This window comes from Beta vulgaris, chromosome 6, assembly GCF_026745355.1.
Source record: "Beta vulgaris subsp. vulgaris cultivar EL10 chromosome 6, EL10.2, whole genome shotgun sequence".
Taxonomy (NCBI): domain Eukaryota; kingdom Viridiplantae; phylum Streptophyta; class Magnoliopsida; order Caryophyllales; family Amaranthaceae; genus Beta; species Beta vulgaris.
The window spans coordinates 56,215,177-56,241,809 of NC_079207.1; the positions used below are offsets into that span (position 1 = coordinate 56,215,177).

General features: G+C 34.1%; 1 protein-coding gene across 1 annotated transcript; it reads right to left on the reverse strand.

Annotated features, from left to right (window-relative positions):
* Nucleotides 1-7,069: 7,069 nt before the first annotated feature.
* Nucleotides 7,070-17,044, reverse strand: LOC104897236 (glutamate receptor 2.5-like). Its single transcript, XM_048637491.2, has 4 exons — nt 16,581-17,044; nt 9,558-9,813; nt 8,274-8,683; nt 7,070-7,435 (listed from the first exon to the last, which is right to left on the reverse strand). The coding sequence occupies exons 1-4, from the start codon at nt 16,962-16,964 to the stop codon at nt 7,178-7,180; spliced, it is 1,308 nt and encodes a 435-aa protein (XP_048493448.1). The 5' UTR covers nt 16,965-17,044; the 3' UTR covers nt 7,070-7,177.
* Between the last annotated feature and the right edge of the window lie 9,589 nt (nt 17,045-26,633).

The window sequence follows — 26,633 nt, forward strand, 5'->3', positions numbered from 1 at the left end:
TTGTTCCCATTTTTTTTTATTTAAGTCTTTTGCATCATTTGATAGCATTTTTCTTAAGGAGATGCTAATGATTGTTCTAGATCTTATGAGATGCTAATGTATTATCATTCATTTTACAATATTTCAGTTTCGAAGTTGTGTGCTGTCTGATGAGTTCAATGATCGCACGGGTTGAGTCCTTTACGAAAGGCCGAAGTCTTTTCAGTTATGTTAAACTCTTTTCATTTTACAATTCTTGGGTTTCAAAGGTTTGTGCTACCTATGAGTTCCATAATTGCACAGGTTGAGTACTTGAGGAATGGCTGACGTCTTTTCAATTATGTTGAAGTATATAATGAGCGTTCGATACCTATCTTGGTCTTATATATATATATATATATATATATATATATATATATATATATATCTTCACTATGAATGCAACGATAACATGATATCTTTCTTTCGATTTATTCTACCCCTTATATTTGTTTTGAGATATGGTTATTGGTTTCAGGATTATTCTCACCAAAAAGATACACAACATTCTTTGTTAGAGGTAAGATTGGACTGATGACAAAATTGAGATAATTTCTAATTTTGAAAGCCGAATATGATGTATATGTTACTTGGTACAGATTTGTAAATGAAAATAAATGCAAATGAACGCGGTGGTGATGCTAAAATTAATCCGCAATTGTAGTGACACATATTGAAGACTGAGTTATGTGCTTCGGAAAACTTATAACAACACTTGCTGCAGAGAGCTATTGGAGTTATATCTATATTGATCTACTACTATTGCTAAACTAAGATAGAATTGGAGTTGCATTAGCTAAAGGCGTAAGGTGTTGCAATAGATGCTAAACTGAAGCATGATATTTACCAGAGGCGTTGCAATAAATATACACTTTGTATTGCAATGTATATGGAAGCGTTGCAATAGATACTAAAATAGGACACAATATGGGTGTTAGAGGCATTGTAATAGCTATCAGATGGCGTTGCAGTAGATATAAAGGCGTTGCAATAGGCTCCACAACCAATGCAATGACTACTAATACCTATTGCATATGGCTTCGAGGTAGTCGTTTCAATAGACATAAAAATCGTCGCACTAGTTCTAATGCAAGGGTAGCAACAGCAACAGTTATTCAACTGTTGCAATAGCTCTATTGCAAAAAAATTTCGCTCTATTGCAATGGTTTTCAGGGGTGGCAATAGCTCATTTATGTAGTAGTTCGCGCACGCGATTTTGATAATTTTTGCCATTTAATGATTTATTTGGGCTTCCTTATCTTGCAATTTGGTTCCTTACTAGTTTTAGGAGTTAGAACTATATATTAGAGGTTTTCTGATTAGAGGAGGACATCGATGTATTACTCACTTTTTAATATCACGTTATTTTTCCTCTCTAGTTTTCTCTCTAGTTTTATGCCCTAGTTTATTTTCTATTGCTACTTTGGAGATTCAAGATTCAAGCTTCATATTCATCTTGAATTCAATCAAGTTTTATTCTCTCATCTTCCCTTTATTATTATTTTAATTATATTTTTCGTTAGGTTTATTGTTCTTTTTGCCTTGAGTAGTGAGTAGTCTTTTTATCTAAGATTGAGTTGAACCCTAGTATGGATTGATCATGTAAATTCTTCTCTAATTCCCATGTTATTGAATTATATGTTTAGGATTTGATAAGATTGTTGTTATTGTCAATTGTGCATCTTGATTTAGCCCTAGTTTTATATTATCAAGGAAAGTTGGAGTTGAAATTAGGAATATTTGTTTGATGCTAATTGTTATTTTATTAATTGATTTCATCAACGAAAGTTGGTCTTAATTTAGATAATCTTGTTATTGATTTGAATTCTCCCATGAAAATAGGTGAGAACTAGAATTGGGAATTATTTGACATTGGTTCTTAATGCTTCTAATTATGTGTGTAAACCATGAAAATAGGAGACATGCATGTTAGTTAGGCTTTTTGCTATCACGAAAGTAAGTTCTAGGTATTGAGGAATGACCGAGTATTTAGTTTCGGTTCACAACCGTGCTTTTTTACTAAGTCATAAGGGAATGTCAATCTCGTCTAAGCTATAATTGAATAACTGGGATATGAGTTGTAGTTTGATCAATTCATATTAGTGGTGATTTGTATTCTTAGTGCTTTAATTATCATATTCAAATAGTTTGTCATATATCGTCATTAGTTTAGCCTCTAGTTTATAGATTATTCCTCATTTCTGGATTGTTTTGTAATCTAAAACCAATTAGTGGTTAATCTTGCACCTCCCTGAGTTCGACTCGTATGTCCTACAACATCGTACACTTGCGGTATCAAAATATTACACTAACATAAAACTATAGTAGGGGATAAGTAAACCCATAATAAAGTAAACACAGCTTTATGAGGTAATTTGAGTAATTAATGATGGTTTTATTAACATAAAGTAAATGTGATATTGTCAATTATAGTTGCTTTTTTTTACCAAAAGTGAAATGATTTGAATAGATGAAACTACTGAAAGTGATAATTGTTGCAATAGAAAAATAACGGAGCAATTATACAATAAATGTGTTAAAAAATCTAATTTCACAGCAACAAAAAATCAATAATGTTAACAAAAACTTTGCAAAAATATAATAAATAATAACCCGTGCAACGCATGAACTTCAAAACTAGTGTTATATTATACGGCATGTTGTTAACAATAGTGCTATTTAAATACATAAAGAACAAACAAGCTAGAGTGACTTATTAAGAAGAGTTATTTCAGCTGTTTAGTGATATCCATCATCAGGAACTATCTAGTGAAACCAAGATAAACAGGACAAAAGATAAATAAAAGAGCCACAACTCCAATAACACCGGCTATTAGAATCCACATGCTAGCCTTCCAATCAGTGGCATATCTAGGAATTTACTCATGGGGGTACGAATACGTAAGTAGTTAGACTCGTTAATTTTTTTTTCAAAATAAAGCTTCATTAACATTTTTTTCTCCCTAAGTTTAAGGAAGAACTTAGATATAATTGCTAACTATTTAAGTGTTCAATGTTTCAATTTAAATAACCAGATCTTTAAAAATAAGTTGTTCGATTTAAAAAGAGGTGTTTAAGTATATAAATGAGGAAATTTTGAAGGAAAAAGAATAGAGACAAAAAAATTTATTTCGGAGCTTTTGTTTTTGTGGGCTTTTGAATTTGCAGTTGTAGAGTAATCTTACTTAAGTTTCACACTAATAGCCATAGGCCCATGGAGAGTAGTATATAGTAGAAGTGTTGAAGATAAATTAAACATGAGTCAAAGGGGAGTAATTAAAAGCAACAAAAGAACTTTGTGGGGTTTTGAACTCAAGACCTCCTTCATGAATTCATGGATCTTTCTTTTCCCTTCTGCTGCGAATAAGACAAACCTCAACATATTGATTTGTTTTCTTATTTTTCAGAAATAATGGGGGTACAGTTGTACCCTTTGTACCCCCTCTAGATCTGCCTATGCTTCCAATCTACTGGATCCAATTCAGGGTTGAGATCCTCCCGACATGAATTTAAGGCGCCAATTGTTCTATCTCTAATGTCACGTAATTGGTCTTCGTTATTCGTCACTTGTAGGGTTGCAATTGATATATCACGCACTAGATCAGTTAGTCTTTCTTTCCGGAAGGCCTATACCATATTGCATTATCAAAACCATCAATTATATGTATCATGAATTAGGAAATATAGAAGAAATCATTTACGAAAATTAGTGAAATTAAAAAAACTCTTACCTCATTTGAAAACAACTATCACATGATCCTAATTCCTAATATCTCAACCCTCCCTGTATTATAAACTTCCTCATTCTTTAGTTCTCTATCTCTATTCACTACCAAACCTTTTATTCTTAGTAGTTCATCTTTATTTTCCATGGTTAACTACTTCCAAAGAATGCTATTGCCAGGTGATGGCACCTAGTTCAACGTCCGAGTTATCTATACTATTATGTCTATAAATAATTTTAAGTTTTTGTCATTGAAAATTTAATTTATTTTCTGGCTTTTTTTTACAATAATTGAGTTATATTGTACAGTTTGAAGTTAGTATTGACATAAATGAGTAATTGAGCTCTAATTGGTTGAGATGTGAAGTGGAGGCAGTAATTTTGGGTATCCTTATTTATGATTGTAGACTTAGAACTGCCTATATTATTAGAGAGTTGTTCCCATTTTTTTTTATTTAACTCTTTTGCATCATTTGATAGCATTTTTCTTAAGGGGATGCTAATGATTGTTCTAGATCTTATGATATGCTAATGTATTATCGTTCATTTTACAATATTTCAGTTTTTAAGTTGTGTGCTGTCTGATGAGTTCAATGATCGCACGGGTTGAGTCCTTTAGGAAAGGCCGAAGTCTTTTCAGTTATGTTAAACTCTTTTCATTTTACAATTCTTCGGTTTCAAAGGTTTGTGTTATCTATGAGTTCCATGATTGCACAGGTTGAGTCCTTGAGGAATGGCTGACGTCTTTTCAATTATGTTGAAGTATATAATGAGCGTTCCATACCTATCTTGGTCTTTTATATATATTTATATATATGAAGGCAACGATAACATGATATCTTTCTTTCGATTTATTCTACCCCTTATATTTGTTTCGAGATATGGTTATTGGTTGCAGGATTATTCTCACCGGTCCCTACGTACTTTACAATGGAGAAAAAGATACACAACATTCTTGGTTAGAGGTAATATTGGACTAATGACAAAATTGAGATAATTTCTAATTCTAAAAGCCTAATATGATGTATATGTTACTTGGTACAGATTTGTAAATGAAAATAAATGAAAATGAACGCGGTGGTGATGCTAAAATTAAATCGCAATTGTAGTGACACATATTGAAGACTGAGTTATGTGCTTCGGATTACTTATAACAACACTTGCTGCAGAGAGCTATTGGAGCATTTTATATGTAGTGATTGCATATCGTGCTCAATCTTAAGAGTGTTATTGGAGCATTTTATATGTAGAAGTTGTCTTGAAAAGAATTGTGAAACCATTTGAATCTTATCTAGTTTACAACTTAATAGAATTGTAATAATGTACTTTTTAAATCTGCAATGGGCATGAATATTGTATGCATAGTTATTCTTTTGTTTATAAAATTTGAATTTTAATTTTAATGTATACAGAGTTATATGTATATTGATCTACTATTGCTAAACTAAGATGGAATTGAAGTTGCATTAGTTAAAGGCGTAAGGTGTTGCAATAGGTGCTAAACTGAAGCATGATATTTATCAGAGGCGTTGCAATAAATATACACTTTGTATTGCAATGTATATGGAAGCGTTGCAATAGATACTAAAATAGGACACAATATGGGTGCTAGAGGCGTTGCAATAGCTATCAGATGGCGTTGCAGTAGATATAAAGGCGTTGCAATAGGCTCCACAGCCAATGCAATGACTACTAATACCTATTGTATATGGCTTCGAGGTAGTCATTTCAATAGACATAAAAATCGTTGCACTAATTCTAATGCAAGGGCAGCAACAGCAACAGTTATTCAACCATTGCAATAGCTCTATTGCAACAATTTTTGGCTCTATTGCAATGGTTTTCAGGGGTCGCAATAGCTCATTTATATAGTAGTTCGCGCACGCGATTTTGATAATTTTGGCCATTTAATGATTTATTTGGGCATCCTTATCTTGTAATTTGGTTCCTTACTAGTTTTAGGAGTTAGAACTATATATTAGAGGTTTTCTAATTAGAGGAGGACATCAATGTATTACTCGCTTTTTAATATCACGTTATTTTTCCTCTCTAGTTTTCTCTCTAGTTTTGTGCGCTAGTTTATTTTCTATTGCTACTTTGGAGTTTCAAGATTCAAGCTTCATATTCATCTTCAATTCAATCAAGTTTTATTCTCTCATCTTCCCTTTATTATTATTTTAATTATGTTTTTCGTTATGTTTATTGTTCTTTTTGCCTTGAGTAGTGAGTAGTCTTTTTATCTAGGATTGAGTTGAACCCTAGTATGGATTGATCATGTAAATTCTTCTCTAATTCCCATGTTATTGAATTATATGTTTAGGATTTGATAAGATTATTGTTATTGTCAATTGTGCATCTTGATTTAGCCCTAGTTTTATATTATCAAGGAAAGTTGGAGTTGAAATTAGGAATATTTGTTTGATGCTAATTGTTATTTTATTAATTGAGTTCCTCAACGAAAGTTGGGTCTTAATTTAGATAATCTTGTTATTGATTTGAATTCTCCCATGAAAATAGGTGAGAACTAGAATTGGGAATTATTTGACATTGGTTCTTAATGCTTCTAATTATGTGTGTAAACCATGAAAATAGGAGACATGCATGTTAGTTAGGCCTTTTGCTATCACGAAAGTGAAATCTAGGTATTGAGGAATGACCGAGTATTTAGTTTCGGTTCACAACTGTGCTTTTTTACTGAGTCATAAGGGAATGTCAATCTCGCCTAAGCTATAATTGAATGACTGGGATGTGAGTTGTAGTTTGATCAATTCATATTAGTGATGATTCTTATTCTTAGTGCTTTAATTATCATATTCAAATAGTTTGTCATATATCGTCATTAGTTTAGCCTCTAGTTTATAGATTATTCCTCATTTTCTGGATTGTTTTGTAATCTAAAACCAATTAGTGGTTAATCTTGCACCTCCCTGAGTTCGACTCGTATGTCCTACGACATTGTACACTTGCGGTATTAAAATATTACACTAACATTAAACTATAGTAGGGGATAAGCAAACCCATAATAAAGTAAACACAGCTTTATGAGGTGATTTGAGTAATTAATGATGGTTTTATTAACATAAAGTAAATGTGATATTGTCAATTATAGTTGCTTTTTTTACCAAAAGTGAAATGATTTGAATAGATGAAACTACTCAAAGTGATAATTGTTGCAATAGAAAAATAACGGAGGAATTATATAATAAATGCGTTTAAAAATCTCATTTCACAGCAACAAAAAATCAACTATGTTAACACAAAATTTGCAAAAATATAATAAATAATAACCCGCAACGCATGAACTTCAAAACTAGTTTTATATTATACGGCATGTTGTCAACAATAGTGCTATTTAAATACATAAAGAACAAACAAGCTAGAGTGACTTATTAAGAAGAGTTATTTCTGCTGTTTAGTGATATCCAACATCAGGAACTATCTAGTGAAACCAAGATAAACAGGACAAAAGATTAATAAAAGAGCCACAACTCCAATAACACCGGCTATTAGAATCCACATGCTAGCCTTCCAATCTACTGGATCCAATTCAGAGTTGAGATCCTCCCGACATGAATTTAAGTCGCCAATTGTTCTATCTCTAATGTCACGTAATTGGTCTTCGTTATTCGTCACTTGTAGGGTTGCAATTGATATATCACGCACTAGATCAGTTAGTCTCTCTTTCCGGAAGGCCTATACCAAATTGCATTGTCAAAACCATCAATTATATGTATCATGAATTAGGAAATATAGAAGAAATCATTTAAGAAAATAAGTGAAATTAAACAAACTCTTACCTCATTTGAAAACAATTATCACATGATCCTAATTCCTAATATCTCACAATTAGAGATCCAAGCTTTTTTTTTTAAAACTATTTAGCCTACTAATTCCATTTTTTGATTATCATATTATATTCGAAAGAGATATCGCGTAATAGAGCTTGTCATAAAATAACTCATATTTTGGAATTATCGTCATAGACTTGATATTATTATGTAAAGACTGTAACGAACTACGATTAATCTTATGAAAGTTACATTCAAACATTGGTAGAGTCGCAGATTTTGTAAAGCCTTCGGATATTCATATGAATATGCCCATGTTTCCACATCTTCGATCTTAGGAAAGGATCGTCAATTCGACTAATAGTAGATCATATCTCCTGAACCGTTGTGTATGTAAAAACAATCAAATATTGCTCAACCAATTAATTATCTTTTTCTAATTATGAAACCCCTAAAGCCTCCTTGAGTTGCGAGAGAGTTATATTGTCACATTGTGGAATGGTTGATCGGGAAACCGTCTAAAGTAAGCTTTATATCATATATAACCAATATTCATTTAGCATTTATTGAATCTTTTCAGTCTATTTAAAAGTTTTTCTTTAAGAAATAAGAGATATATGTCTTTCTAAATTAAAATGATTATTATCATTCTCCAAATTTTAATGCAATATTGACTATATACTAACAACAAGAATAATAATATAATCCATTGACTTGAGAAACATTTAGATAGATGGACTTACGAAGCCAAATCCGTCGGCATGCATAACAGCTGAAGGCACGAGGGTGTAGGCATTGCAATGTTGCGTCAGAAAGAATTTCAGATAAGGGGTTTCCTCAATTACAGCATCAATCCCCCCTCCATCACTTCCTCTAGAGAGAAGATCCAGCAATTGTTCAACAGTGGAATAAGACTTCAGTTGTGATTCCGAAAACCCTCTTTGTGTAAGCATATTACGTACAAACGATCCTGTTTGATACCCAACATTTTTTCCATTTCGTACGAAATCATTTATGTGGTGATCTATAAGGGGTTTTTGCCTGGGTTCTATTTGCAATGAAATTAAGATTGCACCTAAACAAGTTGTCAAGACTACCAACATAAGGAAGCATAACACAATCACTAGCCTCGTATGTCCGGCGGCTTTTTCTCCTGTACAACAAGGATGATGTTAGTAATTAAAAAATCACGCATGAAAACTACTTCTAATCTAGGGGTGTTCTGTAAATTACTATTGTGTTGTTTGTTCATTGCTTTCACTTTTGCACCCGGTTAAACCGTCAAAGAATATGTGTTTAATAGGTAAATGACTTTTGGAGAAGCTAAAACCATGCTTTACAAGAAAAGGTTAAAAACTGGTTTAGCTAGCACCTTTTGTGTTGACTTTTGATTTTTGCATTCAACTTTCATAAACAATCGATATCAACAGTTGGTTTTATCAAATACATTTATAAATAGTCAACACAAAAAATCCAACATAAACCATCTGTATAAACAACTAGTTAACCGTTTCGTTTCAACACCCCGTTGTGAAATACACCTCTAACCATCAAGGCACACGAAACCTATATATTTACTCCCTCCATATTATAATAATAGGGTACGTTCAAGCTACCTAACCCTTTTCTTTTTCTTGATTTTCCTTTTATCTTCTAAACTTGATCTTGAAAACTTATCCTTAAATTTTTCGATGTAACTATATAAGTTTTTCTTATTATTATTTTGAACTCTTCGTTATTAGTTTGCAGATAAGTAAAACTAAGTGAATAAAACATACACCATTATAGGTGAAATATTGACCATTGGATTGTCAAATCTAAAAAAATTATACGAAAAAAGTATTTTAACTGTTAAAGCAATACATACTCATTATTGTATTTTTGAGAGAATTATTGTAGTTGTTATAGTTGAAACTTGGAAAAATAGAACACTTATTTAGAGGATAGATCAGAATACTAAACTAGATTCTCGCTCTAGATGGCATAATATATAATTCATGAAGTTAAAAGACAACAACTTCGGATACCTGGATCAGTGGCTTGATGATGAGCAGTTTTGCGTTGCCAAAACCAAAAGAAAAGTGCAGCGATAAAGCAAACACCCACAACTGCTCCTATTAGACCGTGAGGAAGACGCGTAAGAAATGATGTTTCCCTTTTCCCGGCCGCCCGTCGTAACGGTACTAGCATTGACACTCCGGTCTCGGAGAATGCCATGCTAAAATCAACCCATTGTGTCCTGTAATGTCTTATAGAAATGTCACCCACTGCTGCATCATAGTCCTGCGCGTGTTACAATTAGAAACCTAAGTAAGGTAGCTAAGAATTGGGAATATTAGTACGGTAATTTGAAGGCCTTCTTTATCACTTCCATGTTCTTTTTATTGTCTAATAAATAATCTCAAGTTTGAAAAGACCGAAAAATATTAAAATAGAACACCGACTTCTCTTTATCTCCCTCGATATTATACCTCTCTCCCCCTCCCTAAGAAAAGCAAGAGGGGCGTAGCAGGTTTGGGGGCTCGTCCGCCGCCAGTCACCGGTGGCGTTGAGCCCCTCCTCTTTCCCTTTTCCCTTCCTGTTTTTATTTACTCGTTGGCTGTTTTTTTTTTCATATATTGGTTTTCTAGTCACCCCTTCATGGTGGGGCTGTGAGACCCTGTGAGTTGTGTTTTTTTCTTGTTTTTTTTTATTGTCTCGATTCAGTAAATATATATTTGGAAACTTCGTCTTCCATATTTGTGTAACTGATGAAGCATCGTTTTGAAGATTTGGGAAGTTGTACTCTTTAGCTGTAAATCAAGAATATGAAGATGGAGGTCACATTACAGGTTACTATCACATTAGACTTTAACGATGTTGGGTCATGTAAAATCGATCATTGTTCAAATATTACCATAACAAGACAGCAATCTCGAAGCGTCTATAATAATAACGTGGATGAAAACTTGTTAATGTTTTAGATTATCTTATGGGTAAGAGTGGTTCTTGTTCTAGATATTGCATGATTTTTTTTTTAAAAAGGTGGTTCTTGTCCTATTCCCATTGAAAAATGAAAATTGGATCAAAATACCCCAACTTTGGCCCGTAGGCTTTTAATACACATAATTATGGGTTATTCCGGTATAATTTCAACTGTTGGGGAGGTCCGCCATAAATGTACCAAAGGACTTATAACCGGTTTGTAAAGTAAGTTTTTTTTTATTTCTATTTTTTTTTCAATTTCTACTCTCACCCACAACCATGTCATCCACCCTCTTCCCCTCCACCCCAACCCCTCCCTTCCCCTCCACCGTTGCAGTCCCCCCTGCCAGCCCAGCCCCCCTCCCCCACCCCTCGCAACCCCCACCCCCACACTGCCCGCCCTCGCGCCCCCATGATTTTGGAACAACCCCCACCCCCGTCAGATTTTCGTAGCCCCGCTGGATTTTAAATGACCCCCCATTAATAACCCCCACCCCGGTCGGATTTTAAATAACTCCCCATTTGTGATGGACCTATATTAAATAAGAATAACCCTAGTTGGGGATATTAAATATGGACGGACCAAAGTTGGAGATATTTTGATCCATTTTTTCTAAAAACAAATTTCAAATTTGGACGTACTCTCTTGTTATAGTGTTACTTGTGACGTTATGAAATTGGTTGGTAAATAATTTTTTTGAAAGAAACTTTTCCCTACCTCAAGTGTCCTCCTTCCCCTTTCCACAAGACTGTTTTGAATTGGTTAGGTCCATGTGCTTATTATTGACGCTAGTCCGTAAAACTAAAATTATTATGCATATATAATTATAAAATATAAATATTCATTATCTATATACAATACTCCCGGACTCTCTTATCCTAACTTGCATTATCTACAAATATTCAACTCGTTTTTCTTTAAAAATCAAACGTCAATAACCAAATATGATCAATTTTTACAGATTTTGATAGATTTACAGAGTCTTATTAATGTGGTAAAAATCTTGTTTGCCTGTAGAAGTGAAACAACCCCTTTTTCTCTCTAAAATCCTAGCCTTCCCTATTCTTTTATTTTCAGTTTTTAGTTGATTTTGTTGTTTTGTTGAATAACTTAATATCTATTTATAAGATTTCTTCAAATCTGTTTATGGAATTTTTAGTATTAGTTATGGAGATCTCCTTCTCCCCTATGGGAGTAGTGAGTATGGTTTTTTTTTGTTGTAGGTAGGAGAAATTATTCTCATTGGTTGAAGTTCGAGACTTTACATGAAGGTATTCAAATATCAGATGCGGTTCACATGCTCATTCGAGAATGCCCTTCCTAAACTATGTCAGAACGATAGACTTCTTCACCAATAGCTTCTTCATACAAGGAGGTTGTGTTGTATTACTCGATCTGGTTAATTGTAGTTTCTTCGAAGACGAATTTGATTTAACTTTGTTTAATTTATCTTGTTTTGCTTTATATAATATCTATTGTAGAAGTCTTTTGCCATTCATTTAATGAAATTTCTCTTTCGAAAAAAATTAAAAAATATGCAATATTACTCCCTCTGTCCCAAAATACTCTTGACACTTTATTTGGACACGTAGTTTTAGATGATAAGTTGTAGTTCAGTTATCAATTGTTATTTTATGTAAAAAATTGATGTGGTAGGAGTTTGTAGCTAGTAAAAGTATTATTATTTTATTTGGTTGAGAGAGAGTGTGGGCCGATGATTAGAGCTGATAGGTAGCAAGAGTAATACTATTTTATCTAGATGAGAGAGAGTGTGGGTTAATGGTTAAAAAGTAGAATATTTAAAATAATAGTAAGTCATATTTAAAGATAGAAGTGTAAAGAATATCTCGGAATAACTGAAAACATAAAGTGTAAAGAGTATTTTTGAGACAGAGAGTACTTTTTTATGTAGAAACGAACATAAATCATGAGTATAACGAAAACGAGGTTGAAACAAACAATAAATTTAAAACTGGGATATGTTTTAACTTTTATAATCTAACAAGTGAGATGTATCGCTTGGTTATAGGGGGCGTACCTCGAGGCATGATAAACGTTGATCGAGTAGATACATTTAACATGTTCCGCAAACCCTTTGTCAAGCCCTAGTATGTCTAATACCTAAACAACCTGGCCCTGAAGTTGTCAAACATTTGAGACCCATCAGTTTGTGTAACACGATTTATAAGTTGGTTACTAAAATCATTGTTAACAGGCTTAAACCCCTTATCCCTCACTGAATTTCACATAATCATAATAGTTTTATAAAAGGGAGGGGACCGGAGGTGAACATGGTTGTGGCAGCCGAAATTTTACACTCTATGCATAGAAAAAAGCAAAACGGGGTGGGTTTGCATTAAAAGTTGATCTGGAAAAGGCTTATGATAGGATGGAATGACAATTCATTAAAAGGTGTCTCGAGTCTTTTAACTTAGACGAGCGGTCTGTATCTTTGATAATGAGTTGTGTGTCTCAAGCTTCCTCTTCTATCCTTATTAATGGCAAGAAATCTGAGTCTTTTACACATTTTCGAGGGCTACGTCAAGGGGACCCTATGTCACCTTATATCTTTAACTTGTGCCTAGAGTACCTTACCACTTTGATTAACACATCCTGTGAGACTAAGCAATGGACTCCATTTTGGGTGGGAAGGAAGAGAGTGCCTATAGCACATTTGTTATTTGCTGATGATCTCCTCCTATTTGGTAGAGTGGATGAAAAAACCACCTTTAAGGTTAGAGAGATCCTTGACACGTTTTGTGGGAAGTCGAGCCAAAAAATTAGTGAAGAAAAGAGTCGGTTAATTTTCTCTCCTAATACCCCAAATGACACAAAAGAGTTGTTCCAAGAGACGATTAGTGCCCATGTGAAGGAAAATGAGAATCTAGGAACTTATCTTGGGATGCCCATCTCTCATAAGAGGCCTAGGAAGGGTGAAGTGCAGTTCATTGTAGAGAAAGTGAGGAAAAAACTTGCAAATTGAAAGTCAAAATTTCTCTCTAGAGCGGGACGGTTAGTGCTAATTCAATCTACGTTGAATACCATCCCTAATTATCATATGCAAGCAAACTTTCTTCCTATTGCTACTCTTAATGACCTTGATCGGATATGTAATAATTTTTTGTGGGGAGAAGTCGAAGGTAAATCAAAGTTACATCTTGTGGCTAAGGAGGTATCCTTTTCTCCTAAAACTTTGGGGGAGCTTGGTATTAGAAGTCATAGGAGTTTAAATACAATCCTAATATCTAAGCTTGGATGGAAAATGTGTCATGAAACCCTAACCTTGCCCAACAATGTATTCAGTCTAAGTATGTCCACTCGTCCTATATTACAAAATTCACAAAAGGGTCACACATTTGGCAAGTTATTGGGAGGGGATGGGAGTTACTTTCACATCACTGTACCTGGGTCCTTGGAAATGGAAAAGATATGTTGTTTTGGGATGATAATTGGCTTAGCTTAGGGAACTTGAGATCTTAGGTGTATGGCCCTTTGATTAAAAACGAAGATGGAGTCACGGTTAGCCAATGTCGCGTTTTAAATGATTGGAACTTTGACAGTTTGTCCTTCCAGCTCCCGGTAGAGGTAAGACTAGAAAAAATTGAAGGGTTGGTGTGGGTAGAGACTGAGGAACCTGATTACCCTTGCTCCTCATTTGTGAGTGACAATCTATCAATTCTCGTTAAAAAATGCGTACTTGGCCTTGTTTGACTACTCCACAACCGACCATCTGAACGTTTGGAGGAACCCATCGCCACCTAAGCTTAGATTCTTTCTATGGCTTTTGTGGAAAGATAGGTTGCCAACAAACAAGATGTTGTGGATTAGAAAGACTGTTTCCTCCCCGGTTTGTCCCATGTGAAATAGGCAAGAGGAGTCCTCGTATCATGAAATCAAGGATTGTGACCATGTTAAGCAAGTCTGGGAGTGTGTTGCTCCTCCGATTGTGTGGAAGGACAATGATCAAAAGTGGGTAAGAGAGAATGTCTTGTGTTATAAAGCAAGTCAGAACATTGGTTGGACAACCTTATTCCCCTTCATTTGTTATGAGATTTGGCAAAATCGTAATTTGTTTATTTTCGAAAAACAAAATGTCCCGCAACCGCATTTTACCCTTAGAAAAGCTATCTATGCAGCTCGTGATTTCCTTACATCTTATAACATTGTTAACTTGGAACCAACACAACCTGAACACATTATTTTCAATGATCCTACTTGTTTCTACATACTTGTTGACGCCTCCTTTCTTGCCAAGAGTTTTTTAACGGGTATTGCAGGAGTGCTACGTAATCATAAGGGAGAACGGCTAGGGGGATTTCAAAAATCTATATATGCTAAAGATGTTCTAATGGCTGAGCTCTTAGCTATCCTGGAGGGACTACGGTTTGTGCATAAGGAATACCTCAACAATATCACCATTATCTCCGACAACAAGCAGGCAATTACTTTGATGAACATGGAATATACTGGTCGAGATTTTTTACTGTCGTGTTGTAAATGAATGCAGGGAGTGGCAAAAGAGGTTTCATACTTTCCAGTTCGTATTCGCGAGGCGAGAGCATAATAGGGTGGCAGATGAAATGGCTAAAGACTGTAGGAAGAATGCTTGTATGCTTAATGAAACTAGAGACATTCCTATCATGCCTAGTTTTTGGGAAACACTTGTGGAACTTGATTGTATGAGGCTATTTCATGGCCAGGACTGATGTATAAGCTATGTTAATGCAGTACCCTTTTCACCCAAAAAAAAAAAAGATGCATTTAACATGATTTTTCGTGTAATAAGGCTTTGTTCTTTAATTTTGTACTAATCATTTTAGTTGAGTTCAATTCTGATTAGATCAGATTCGTTCAGACAAATTCATTTAAGTTACGTTTAGTTCAGACAAATCATTTCAGTGCAGTTCACACTACAACTTATTTTTATTATAATAATAATTATTTTTATTATAATAGTAATAATAATAATTATTTTTTATTACTATCATTATTATCATCATCATTATTATCATTATTATTAATATTATTATCATTATTATTATTATTATTATTGTTGTTGTTGTTGTTGTTGTTGTTGTTGTTGTTGTTATTGTTATTATTCGTGTAATAATAATAATAATAACTATTATTATTATTATTATTTACTTGATTAGCTTTAAGCTCAATTTAATATTCTTCACCATGAAAAAATTATTTGATACAAGAACTGTACATCAAGTTAGAAGATGTTTTACAGATTAAGTTTCAATGACCAACAAAATTTCAACAATAATGTCATAGTTCATTATTTCACATGTTTTTTTTTTTCTTAAAAATATCCATGTATGAGTAACAAAAGAGATTTGGGGTATAATGTTAGAGATAAATGTTGAACTAAGCAACGAATAGTTAAGATAATTATGAGCAAAACTTTTCTCTTTTTTGCTTGCTTTGCTAACATTAGTTGTGGAATTGGAGTGGTGGTAAAAAAAATATACCTTACCAAACCTGATTTTCTAGTTTCGAGTACTGACACTTTCATTTGCTTGCATAATCATTTTTTATGAAAAAATAATAATTGTTTATGTATGTGTATGATATCGTGACTTCATGCCATTTGTGAATTAAAGGGTGACACAAATAGTAAGGGGTGTAAAATAAGTTTTCCATTAAAAGAGTTTTACGTGAAAATTATTTTTCTTTAACAAAGAAGGAAAAACACATTTTTCTCCCTTCTCCTTAGCAACCTTTTACTCATCTGTTATCCATCGTTTCTCTTCCCCTTCTATTTTTCTCTTTTTGGTAACTTTTTTACATTGAACCAAAAAAATTAAAATTAGCTTCACATACAAATGGATTTTCCATGTAAAATGTTTTACATGAAAAATCATTTTCCATAGAAAATGTTTTACATCGAATCAAACGAAGTCTAAGAGTTTAATGGGAGCATAAATTTAATTGCAGTTTAATAAGTTGTAAAATTTTAAAAATAAACATAGTTCTCTATTATGGTGCTATTCATTTTAAATTGCTACGTCAAAAGTCAAACTTTGACTTTTGACATTTTTAAAAAAAAAGAAAAAAAAATAAGAAAGGGAAGACGTACCCCAGAGAAGACAGCTCGAAGCATATCATCATAAGTGCCATTCATGGTGCCATTAGGCATAGCATAGGGGATGAAATCAAACAAAACGGTGTAAGGCATGGCGGTGTTAATGACGGCCTTGAAGAAGTCGATAGTAAAACCTCGGAAAATCGGCTCTCCGGTGGTCGGATCGCGTCTCACATCGGCAAACTCGGTAAAGCCATCTTTAACCGGAACCGCTATCCTTAGCCTCGTGCTATTTGTAGTCTGGTTGTTGCTCTCTTGTTGACCCTTAATTGCAATGTGATTCGTACTAATAATTATAAGGAAGATTAGAGTTAGCATGTTACATGCTAATATGATCTTAGAGAAATATGATGAGGAGTTAATAATTGTTTTCATCATCTTCTGGAGTTGAAGGCCGCTGTTTAATGTAGTTTGGTGGTTTATAAGGTGCGTTTCACCTATGAAGCTGACTTCGCAAAACTGACTTAATTAAGACTAGCTTATAAAAAATGAAAGGAGACTAATCATAATATTCCTTATCTTCCTGATTACTTTTAATTTTATTTAGTGGTATTTAATTATATTCATCTATTCCTTAATTAGCGATAATAATTATTGTTCCTCTTCAACAATCTCTAGAATGATTAATACTACACATCTGTTCCTTTTTATCCTACATACTCTTCTTTTTGGGCCGTTCTATTTTAATGGTTACATTGTTACTTTATCTATAGTTCCTCCGTTCGTTCCATAATAAGTGAAACATAGGCATTGGGCACAAGATTTAATAAACATCACTTTCAAAAGCCAAAAAGTCAAAAATACCCTTTTATGTTATCAAAAGTAGGAGATAGAAAAGCAAACTACACAAGTTTATGATGGGTATTTTTGTCATTTTGTCACTTTCTTTTTTTCCATTTAAGGTATGTTTCACTTATTTTGAAACGTTCTAAAATAGTAAGTGTTTCACTTATTATGAAACGGAGGAAGTATATGTTAAAATGCCACATCATTATTCTCCATTTTTTCTCTCATGTAGTCCCTAGCAAATAAATAAAACAACTTAAAAGCACTCACCTATCCCATTTTTGTCTCTATTTTTTTAATTTACCTTTTGTACTTCTTGCTCCACACTTTTTATAAGTCATCTCCTCTTTCTCCTACTTTTTCACTATTTTGTTGGTTCTACTGAAAAACAAACTGTGTAAATTAAATAGGAACGAAGATAGTAATATATTATGTTTAATCCTTTGTCATCACTTAAGGCATAGAATTATCTTATGAACAATAAGGGGAATATTATTGGACATTGATGAGCAATTTTCCGACATTTTTACTTATACACATGAGATATATCATATAAGGATTGTGATGTATTTAAGCAAATAAAAACTAAATATGCACATCCACACATAATGCCAAAGAATTAACACAAAGGGGAATATTGTAGCAATCATTTCAACTTGATTAAGCCAAGTTCAAGTCTCAATTTCTCAAACCTATCTCTATTTAAGGGTTTGTCAAAATGTCTGCAATTTGACGTTCAGTCTCACAGAATTCCATTTTAATAAGACCCTTTTCAACATTATCTTTCAGAAAGTGATGCCTAATATGGATGTGTTTGACTCTTGAATGATGCACGGGATCTTTAGAAATACTAATAGCACTAGTATTATCACAATAGATGGGAACACATTCAAAGTAAATTCCATAGTCACGTAGTTGTTGTTTTATCCATAGAATTTGGGAACAACATGCTGCTGCTGCAACATATTCGCCTCAGCTGCTGTAGATAAAGCAACTGTGTTTTGCTTCTTGGTGCTCCAAGAAACTAAACTATGACTGAGGAACTGAACCATACCTGATGTATCTCCCTATTGACCAGATCTCCTGCATAGTCAGCATCCGCAAATCCTTTAATTCAAAGGTATCACTTCTCGAATAGAATAGGCTTAAATCATCTGTTCCCTTGAGGTATCTTAGGATTCTCTTCACAGCTGTGAGATGAGATTCCTTTGGATTGGCTTGAAACCTTGCACATAACCCTACACTGAAAGCAATATCAGGACGACTTGCAGTTAGATATAGTAATGAGCCAATCATACCTCGATACTTTGTTTGGTCCACACTGGTTCCTATAGAATCTTCATCCAATCTGGTTGAAGTTCCCATAGGTGTATGATTACTTTGGATGCTTCCAAACCATACTTTTTCAATAGTTCCTTTATGTACTTTTGTTGATGGATGTAGATTCCTTCTTCTGTTTGCTTGATTTGCAACCCCAAGAAGAAGTTGAGCTCCCATCATACTCATTTCAAATTCTTTACTCATGAGATTAGCAAAGTCCTTGCACAAAGATTCATTAGTGGCACCAAATATAATATCATCAACATATATTTGAACAACTAATAAATGTTTTCCTTTTGATTTTAAAAACAAGGTTCGATCCAATTTTCCTCTTTTAAACTCATTTTCAAGAAGGAACTTAGAAAGTCTTTCATACCATGCTCTTGGAGCTTGCTTTAACCCATAAAGAGCTTTGTCAAGCTTAAAGACATGATTAGGAAATTCTTTATTTTCAAAACCTGGAGGTTGTTCTACAAATACCTCCTCATTAAGATAACCATTTAGAAAAGCACATTTTACATCCATTTGATACAATTTAAAACCCATGAAGGCAGCAAATGCTAAGAATTCTAATTGCTTCCAATCTTGCAACGGAGCAAAAGTTTCTTCATAATCAATCCTTCCTGTTGATTGTATCCTTTCACAACTAACCTGGCCTTGTTTCTTATTTGTTCCGAACTCATCAATTTGTTTCTAAACACCCACTTTAAACCAATAACCTTGTTTGTTTTAGGTTTAGGTTCAAGGTGCCAAACTTTGTTTCTTTCAAATTGATGAAGTTCATCTGCATAGCTACGATCCAATCAGCATCAGTGAGAGCTTCTTCAGGTTCCTGGTTCCAACATAGAAAGAAAAGCATGAAAAGCACAAAATTTTTCAATTGAGATCTCGTTTGAGTTCCCTTGTTTATGTCACTGATTTGAGTTCCACAGGATGGGAACGATGAGTTTTCCAAGGCTTTGGTTGGAAATCCTGGATGGAAACTTGGTTTCCTTGATTATCTTCATTTCCCTGTTCTTGGGAACCAGGTTCAACAATAGTGGATTCATTCACTTGTGTATCTCACCTAGTTCTTCTTCTTCTCTCATTGGAACAGGAACAGGATGTTGTTCCCTTGGCTTTGTTCCCATGACTTCGTCTTCCAAAGTCTCATCAATAAGACTTGATTTTTTCCAATCCTATTTCGAAGTCATCATCAACCTGTGTGCTTGCATCAAATTTATCTGTTTCATCAAAAATAACATGCACACTTTCTTCTACACACATAGACCTTTTATTATAAACTCTATAAGCTTTGCTACTAGAAGATATCCTAAAAATACAGCTTCTTCACTTCTAGCATCAAATTTTCCAAGATTTTGTTTCCCATTATTATGAACAAAACATTTACATCCAAATGTTCTGAAATATGTAATATTGGGCTTTTTACCAAAATACAGCTCATAAGGAGTTTTATTTAATAAAGGTCTCACCATGGCAGGATTTATAATATGACAAGCAGTATTCACAGCTTCGCCCAAAAGTTCATAGGAAGACCACTAGCTATCAACATAGTCCTAGCCATTTCTTCAATGTTCTATTCTTCCTTTCAACAACACCATTTTGTTGAGGTGTTCTAGGGGCGGAGAAATTGTGATCTAAGCCTTGTCTCTACTAAAGTCATCAACTTAAAGTTCTCAAATTCTTTGCCATGGTCGGATCTAAGTGGTGAAACTTTTGACCACTCAAATTTTGAACTTTCTTTGCAAAGACAAGGAACTCATCATAAGTCTCGTCCTTGCTAGAAAGAAAAATAACCCAGTAAATCTAGAGAAGTCATCTACAAAACAACACATATTTCTTGCCACTCCTACTCTGTATCCTCATAGGTCCACATAAATCCATATGAATCAATTCTAAAGGTCCTGTGGTACTTACCACATTTTTGGACTTGAAAGCTTTAGCGCATACATCACAAATATGATCTAAATGAAACTTAATTAAAGATAAACCTAAAACTAGTTCTTTAGAACGAAGTTTGTCAAGCAAAGAAAAGCTAGCATGACCTAGACGCTTGTGCCTAAAAATGAATCATCATCAATAACACTAAGGCATGTAACTTGTTTTTGGGAACAAGGTTGAGATCCACAACATATGTGTTCCCTTTTCTTGTTCCTTCCAAAATGAATCCTTTGTGCTATTGTTGACAATTAAACATTTTTCACTATTAAACTTCACACAGTTCCCTTTATCACAGAATTGGGAAATACTAACAAGTTATGCTTTAATCCATCAACTAGAAAAACATTATCTATGGAATGTGACGATGACTTACCAACTTTGCCCATGGCAACTATGTTACCTTTCTTGTTGTCACCAAAAGTCACACTTCCACCATTATGGCTGAGAGTGAGAGAAATCTTGATTTATCTCCAGTCATATGCTTAGAACAACCACTGTCTAGGTACCATGTGTTGTTCCCCCTCACTCCAACCTGCAAGAAAACTAATTGTTAGAGTTAGGAACCCAATCTTTCTTGGGTTCCTTTCCTTCAGGAACAATAGATTTTTTTTCCAAATTACTCTACTTGTTTCCAAGTTCTCATTAATGCGACCAAGTCTTTTAGGACAAGAGTTCCTAAATGACCAGTGTTCCCACAAAACATACAAACTTTATCACTTGGTAAATCAACTCTCTTTTTAGGTTTTTCAAATTTCTTTTTGTGATTAAAACCAAGACCTTCGATTCGTTTCGTTTGAGGGTTCTTAATCCAGTTTGGAATAGGTAGCATTTTCTTTTCATTTTGTCATTTGGTGCAGTTCCCCTACAAGTTTATTTTTTCAATTTCCAAAAATGAAACATGATTTTTCAATTCGTTTATTTCAGATTTGAAACTTTGCAAGGGAACTGACTTAATGTCAAATGAACTTACTTCAGGAACAAACTCTTTTAATTGTGATAACTCAAAGCTTAACAAGTAGTTCTCATTTTTAAGATTTTCGAAATCCTCTTTTAATTTAAGATTTTTGTCAAACAACTCGAAAAATCTTTTCTCAATATCAATTCGAACATTTTAAGCCAAGAGGTATGTTCCTTTGCAACATTAAAGCATGTTGACATTGTTTTAGTTTAATAGTTTCATCTTTGCAATCATTTACAGCGTCAACAATAAACTCAAATAACTTTTCTTTACTTAAAGAATTAAGACGAGTTTTGATATGGTGTCTAGACTTGCCTCAAGAGATTCAATCTCTTCATCAGATTCGAAATTGTCAAGAGCCATAAGACAGAAGTTTAGTCTCCTCATTTGGTTGAGGATCATCTTCTTCTTCGGAGTCAGAGTCTCCCCATGCAGCAACCATAACTTTCTTCATGTTAGATCGAGTATAGGAACTTTTGTATTCCTTGTTCCTATCTTTGCTTCGTTTCCTTCCTGATAGGCGTGTCGCGCACCTAACAAAAATAAATAACCTAACTAATCCTCCTAACTATGTAGTAGGGTAAGTCAGGGTCGATCCCACAGAGAGAAAGTAGTTATATGATTAGCTCTTAAATAATGGTAAGACTAAGGGAGATTAATATCAAGAATAATGGTGGAATTAAACTATACTAATCAATATAAAAATAAAAGACTCTACAGTTAAGTATCCCTACTAGCACGAAATAATACAAAATAATTTCTACCCCAAACTAATAAATTAAATGTTCACAAGGAAAAGTACACCCTATAAAGTACCATAGACCTCTCCCGAGTATCTATGGCTTCTCTAATATGCATTCAAGCCTACTCCCGTGGAATCATGCAAATTAAAGACATTAAACACGACACTTTAACTTCCTAACAATTCATTCTACCTACTCCCGTGGAGAACTTCATGTCCTTAATTGAAATACTCAAATCCGTCAAAATCCAACTCCCGTTGTGATCAAGACAATGGAATCATAACAATATGTTATCCCTAATCTAGTATTGGCATATGCACAATCAATTAAGCAAGAACAATTAATAATTAATATGAGAATTTAAAGAAACAATCATGAATTAAATCATACTAGGGTTCAACTTAACCATAGATAAAAGAAACTACTCTATCATGAAATAAATAATGAAATCTAAATCTACAAAAAAACATAATAAAGAAATCAAAAAGAAACTAATAAACTCATGAATTAATGAAAAGATGAAAAACTAGGGTTTACACTAAAAACTAGAGAGAAGAAAAAGAGAGAAAACTAAAACCTAAAACTAAAATAACGTGAAGGGAGGAGGAGAGAGAAAGAATGAAAATCTATCTAAATAATATTAATAACCTAATATGACTTGGAAAGTAATTTACAAGATAAGGAAAGTCTTAAATAAATCATTAATAGGCGGATTAGTGATCGCGCGTACGCGTGGCAATTCCAGCAGAAACAGTGCAATCTTCCGAAAGGCATAACTCCTTGACTAGAAGTCTCCTCGGGGCGTGCCACCTATCGTTGGAAAGCTCTTCAAGTCTAGTTTCCAAATCTGTGAATTACTCGATTCTAAGAATCACATCAAAAGTTATGATCAGAAGAGTAGACATGACTCTTTTTCACATTTCTTCTAATGATTTTCCGCTTCGTTTTGCTCAAATTCGTACTATAAATATCTATACGATCCTTATGCATTGTAGCTTCCTTCCAAGTGCTCCTAATCCTCAAGTTAATCTAATCATATCCAAATACGTTCTCAATGCCTGAAATTCATCAAAAACAAGAAAACATACCAATAGGAGTAAAAAATCATAACTTAGAATATAATGCAATAATAACCTAAATATGAAACTAAATGCTCTAAAATGCAACCTAAATGCACCCAAAAACTATATATAAATATGACTTATCAAACTCCCCCAAGCTAAACCATTGCTTGTCCTCAAGCAATAAGACATAGACATGGAAAAGTTAGACAACCTACAATATAGGACTACAACAGGGCTAAACACTCAATTGAAAACACAAGAGATATAATCACTACATAACCAAGCATCGAAACAAGCTCGAACAAAGCCGCATAGCATGTCATGTATCGCAATCGACTCTCCAATCAACCACAAACCATCTCTCCCAAACTGGATTTAACCAAACCTCAGACCTCACTATAGTTATGTGCACTCAAATCTCTCATGTGTTTAAGGGATAATAATGACTCTCAACCTAAATCAGTCGACTCAGATGAAGCAAATATCTTTAACTTTGACTTTTTGACTCACTTAATACTCAACAATACAATACATAATGATCAAGAGGACTTTTAAGGGTTGTAATGGGGCTGAGGTTAAAGGTATGGAAATAATTTGGGAATTGTGGTGGAAAAACCAAGAAGGGGGAGCATCATATAACTGAAAACATGACCATAAGAGGTCATAACAACTCCATGCAACAACCAACAATCTCCAAATCTAATCAACAACCTTTTTCACTTAAGAAATTCAATCATAACCCTTTTTATTTCACTTTATTCACAACTCTTTTTCACTTCTTTTTCATTTCATTTTTCACCTTTTTTTTGTGTTTCTTTTTTTTTCAAACTTTCATTTCAATTTCAAGCTCACTAAACATACTTTTCATCCTTCTAAACCACAAATAGAGCACTTAATTCAATACAAACTAAACCAAAACTAATACTCGCTCCCCCAAGCTAGGCTTGGACAAGAATCAAATAGGCAATGGCTTGTAATGTAGGTACAATCAAACAAAGTCAGAAAAGGCTCAGCGGGGCTAGAGGAAGGATAATATGAAAAAGAATAACTCTGGAGCTAAGATCATCAAATGAAACGCCTCAATCATATCAAAATGTATGCACTATCAAATATCAAGGAGTACCAAGTCAAAGTCAAGATCAATGCAACAACGAGGAACTAATCACACATGAAAGAACAAACTGACACAGATACGTCAGTTTATAGGCACAAAAGCTCACTTAGGTTAAGGTGTCTACATAGTAATGTCAAATCGAACCAGAGAGAGATCAATCAATCTTACCACAAACAATCAGTTGCGAAACAATCGTGCTATGAAGTATCATGAACAAGATGAGTGACACTTAACAAATGTAGTAAAATATCAACAAGGTTCTCAAAAAGTTTAGCAGTAGTCCATAGATGCAACTAAAATGAGATGAAATCTAATATGAGATGAAATATGCTAATGCAACTAAGAAAGCAGTACAATTTTTTTGGTTACACGTAAACTCCCACTCCTAAAAGCAGTACAAACCGTGCAACATCCTACAAAAGCAATAAATCTACACTAAAAGCAATAAAGATAGAATATTCCCCCCAAGCTAGAATTGCAGTGTCCTCACTGCATAAACCAGTTCAGAAAAGGAACGAAAACCAACCCTGATCACCAAATCACCAAAGTCGCCCACCAAAAGCCACAAACCACAAACTACCACAAAATCCAAAATCTGCAAACTAATAATCAATTAATGTACAAGATTCTCAACAAGATGCATCAAAACAAAATCCAAGCAAAAACTGAGATGAACATTAACAACAATTATGGTGAGAAAAGATGCGTACGACCCAATTAATTGGGGAAGACTCAAATATTCTCAAAAATTATGTCGTAATGCTTCACGAAGGTGAACTTGAATCAATTTGGGCCTTCGAATAGAATCCTATAACAATATGAAAAATAAAAATAAATTAGAACAGGGAAAAATAAAAATAAAAATAGAAAAATAATAAAAAAGAAAATTGAAAAGAAAAAGAAAAAGAAGAAAAAAAGAAAAAGAAAAAAAAGAAACAAATTAAAGATGAATACAGAAAGAACAGAAAAAGACGATGAAAGAAAAAGGAAGAAATAAGGAGGGGCGGTATAGTGCCATGAGAAGAGCAGGCCGTATGGAGGTAGTTGGCCGTCGGAGCAGGTGGTGCGCAGGTGGACGGACGGAGATTTCCGGCGATGCTGCGGAGGTAGTGCGCCGTTTTTTTTTTTTTTTGTGGTGGCCTGAGATGGTGAAGGCGTCGCTGTCGTGCAGAGGAATTTAGTGACGTGGACAGGCGCCGGAAAAGATGAACTTCGGTGAAGGTGATGGTGAACAGATGAACCGGTGATGGCGGGGTGGTTGGTTCTGGTGGTGCAGATTGGCGGTGCTTGGTGTGAAGAGGGTAGCAGGGTGGTATGAAAGATTGAAACAGGGGAGAGGAAAAGAGAAGAGTGGGATAGTGTGCGGTGTGGACGCCGGCGATAATTCCGGTGGTAGGGCGCGGGTTGTGCGAGGATGATGAACGGCGGTGGTTGATGGTGGGGAAGGTGGTGAGGTTGGTGTCAGGTTCAGGGGTGTGGCAATTGGCAGCGGGTTGGACGAGAAACGCTCACAGCGCCCGACACTGCATCTTCTCTGCCGGTAATGCTGTCGTTCCTCTCTCTCTCGACTGCGACTTCTCCTCGATTTTTTTTTTCTTTTTTTTTTTGTTTTCTTTAAAATTCTTTTCAATTTTCACCTACAATCACAAGAACCAACAACACACCAAAAATCACACACAAAGAATGAAAAAAAAATAAAAATAAAAAGGAAAGAAAAGAAAAGAAGAAATAAACTAAGTTAAAACTCGGGTTGCCTCCCGAAAAGCGCAAATTTAAGGTCTTGCATGACCGTTTAAGATTAGTAAACCACTCATAATAGTTCAATGCTCGAAAAAGCTTATCATATGTTCCTGCAAACATCTCAGAGCATATTATATAACAGTGAAAAGGAAAAATGAAATAAGTTAATTCTAAAAATCTATGAAAACGACAAAAAGAAGAATCAAAGAAAAAATTATATTTACAAGAAGAAGAAAAAGATAAATAGTTAGTTTTTTTACATGACTCAAAAGAAGGAAAAGAAACAAGGTGCACATTATTTACATTATCATGAAAGTCATTCAAAAGGGGAGAAAGAAGGAACGATGGAGGATATAATATAGGGGAAGAAGATATAATATC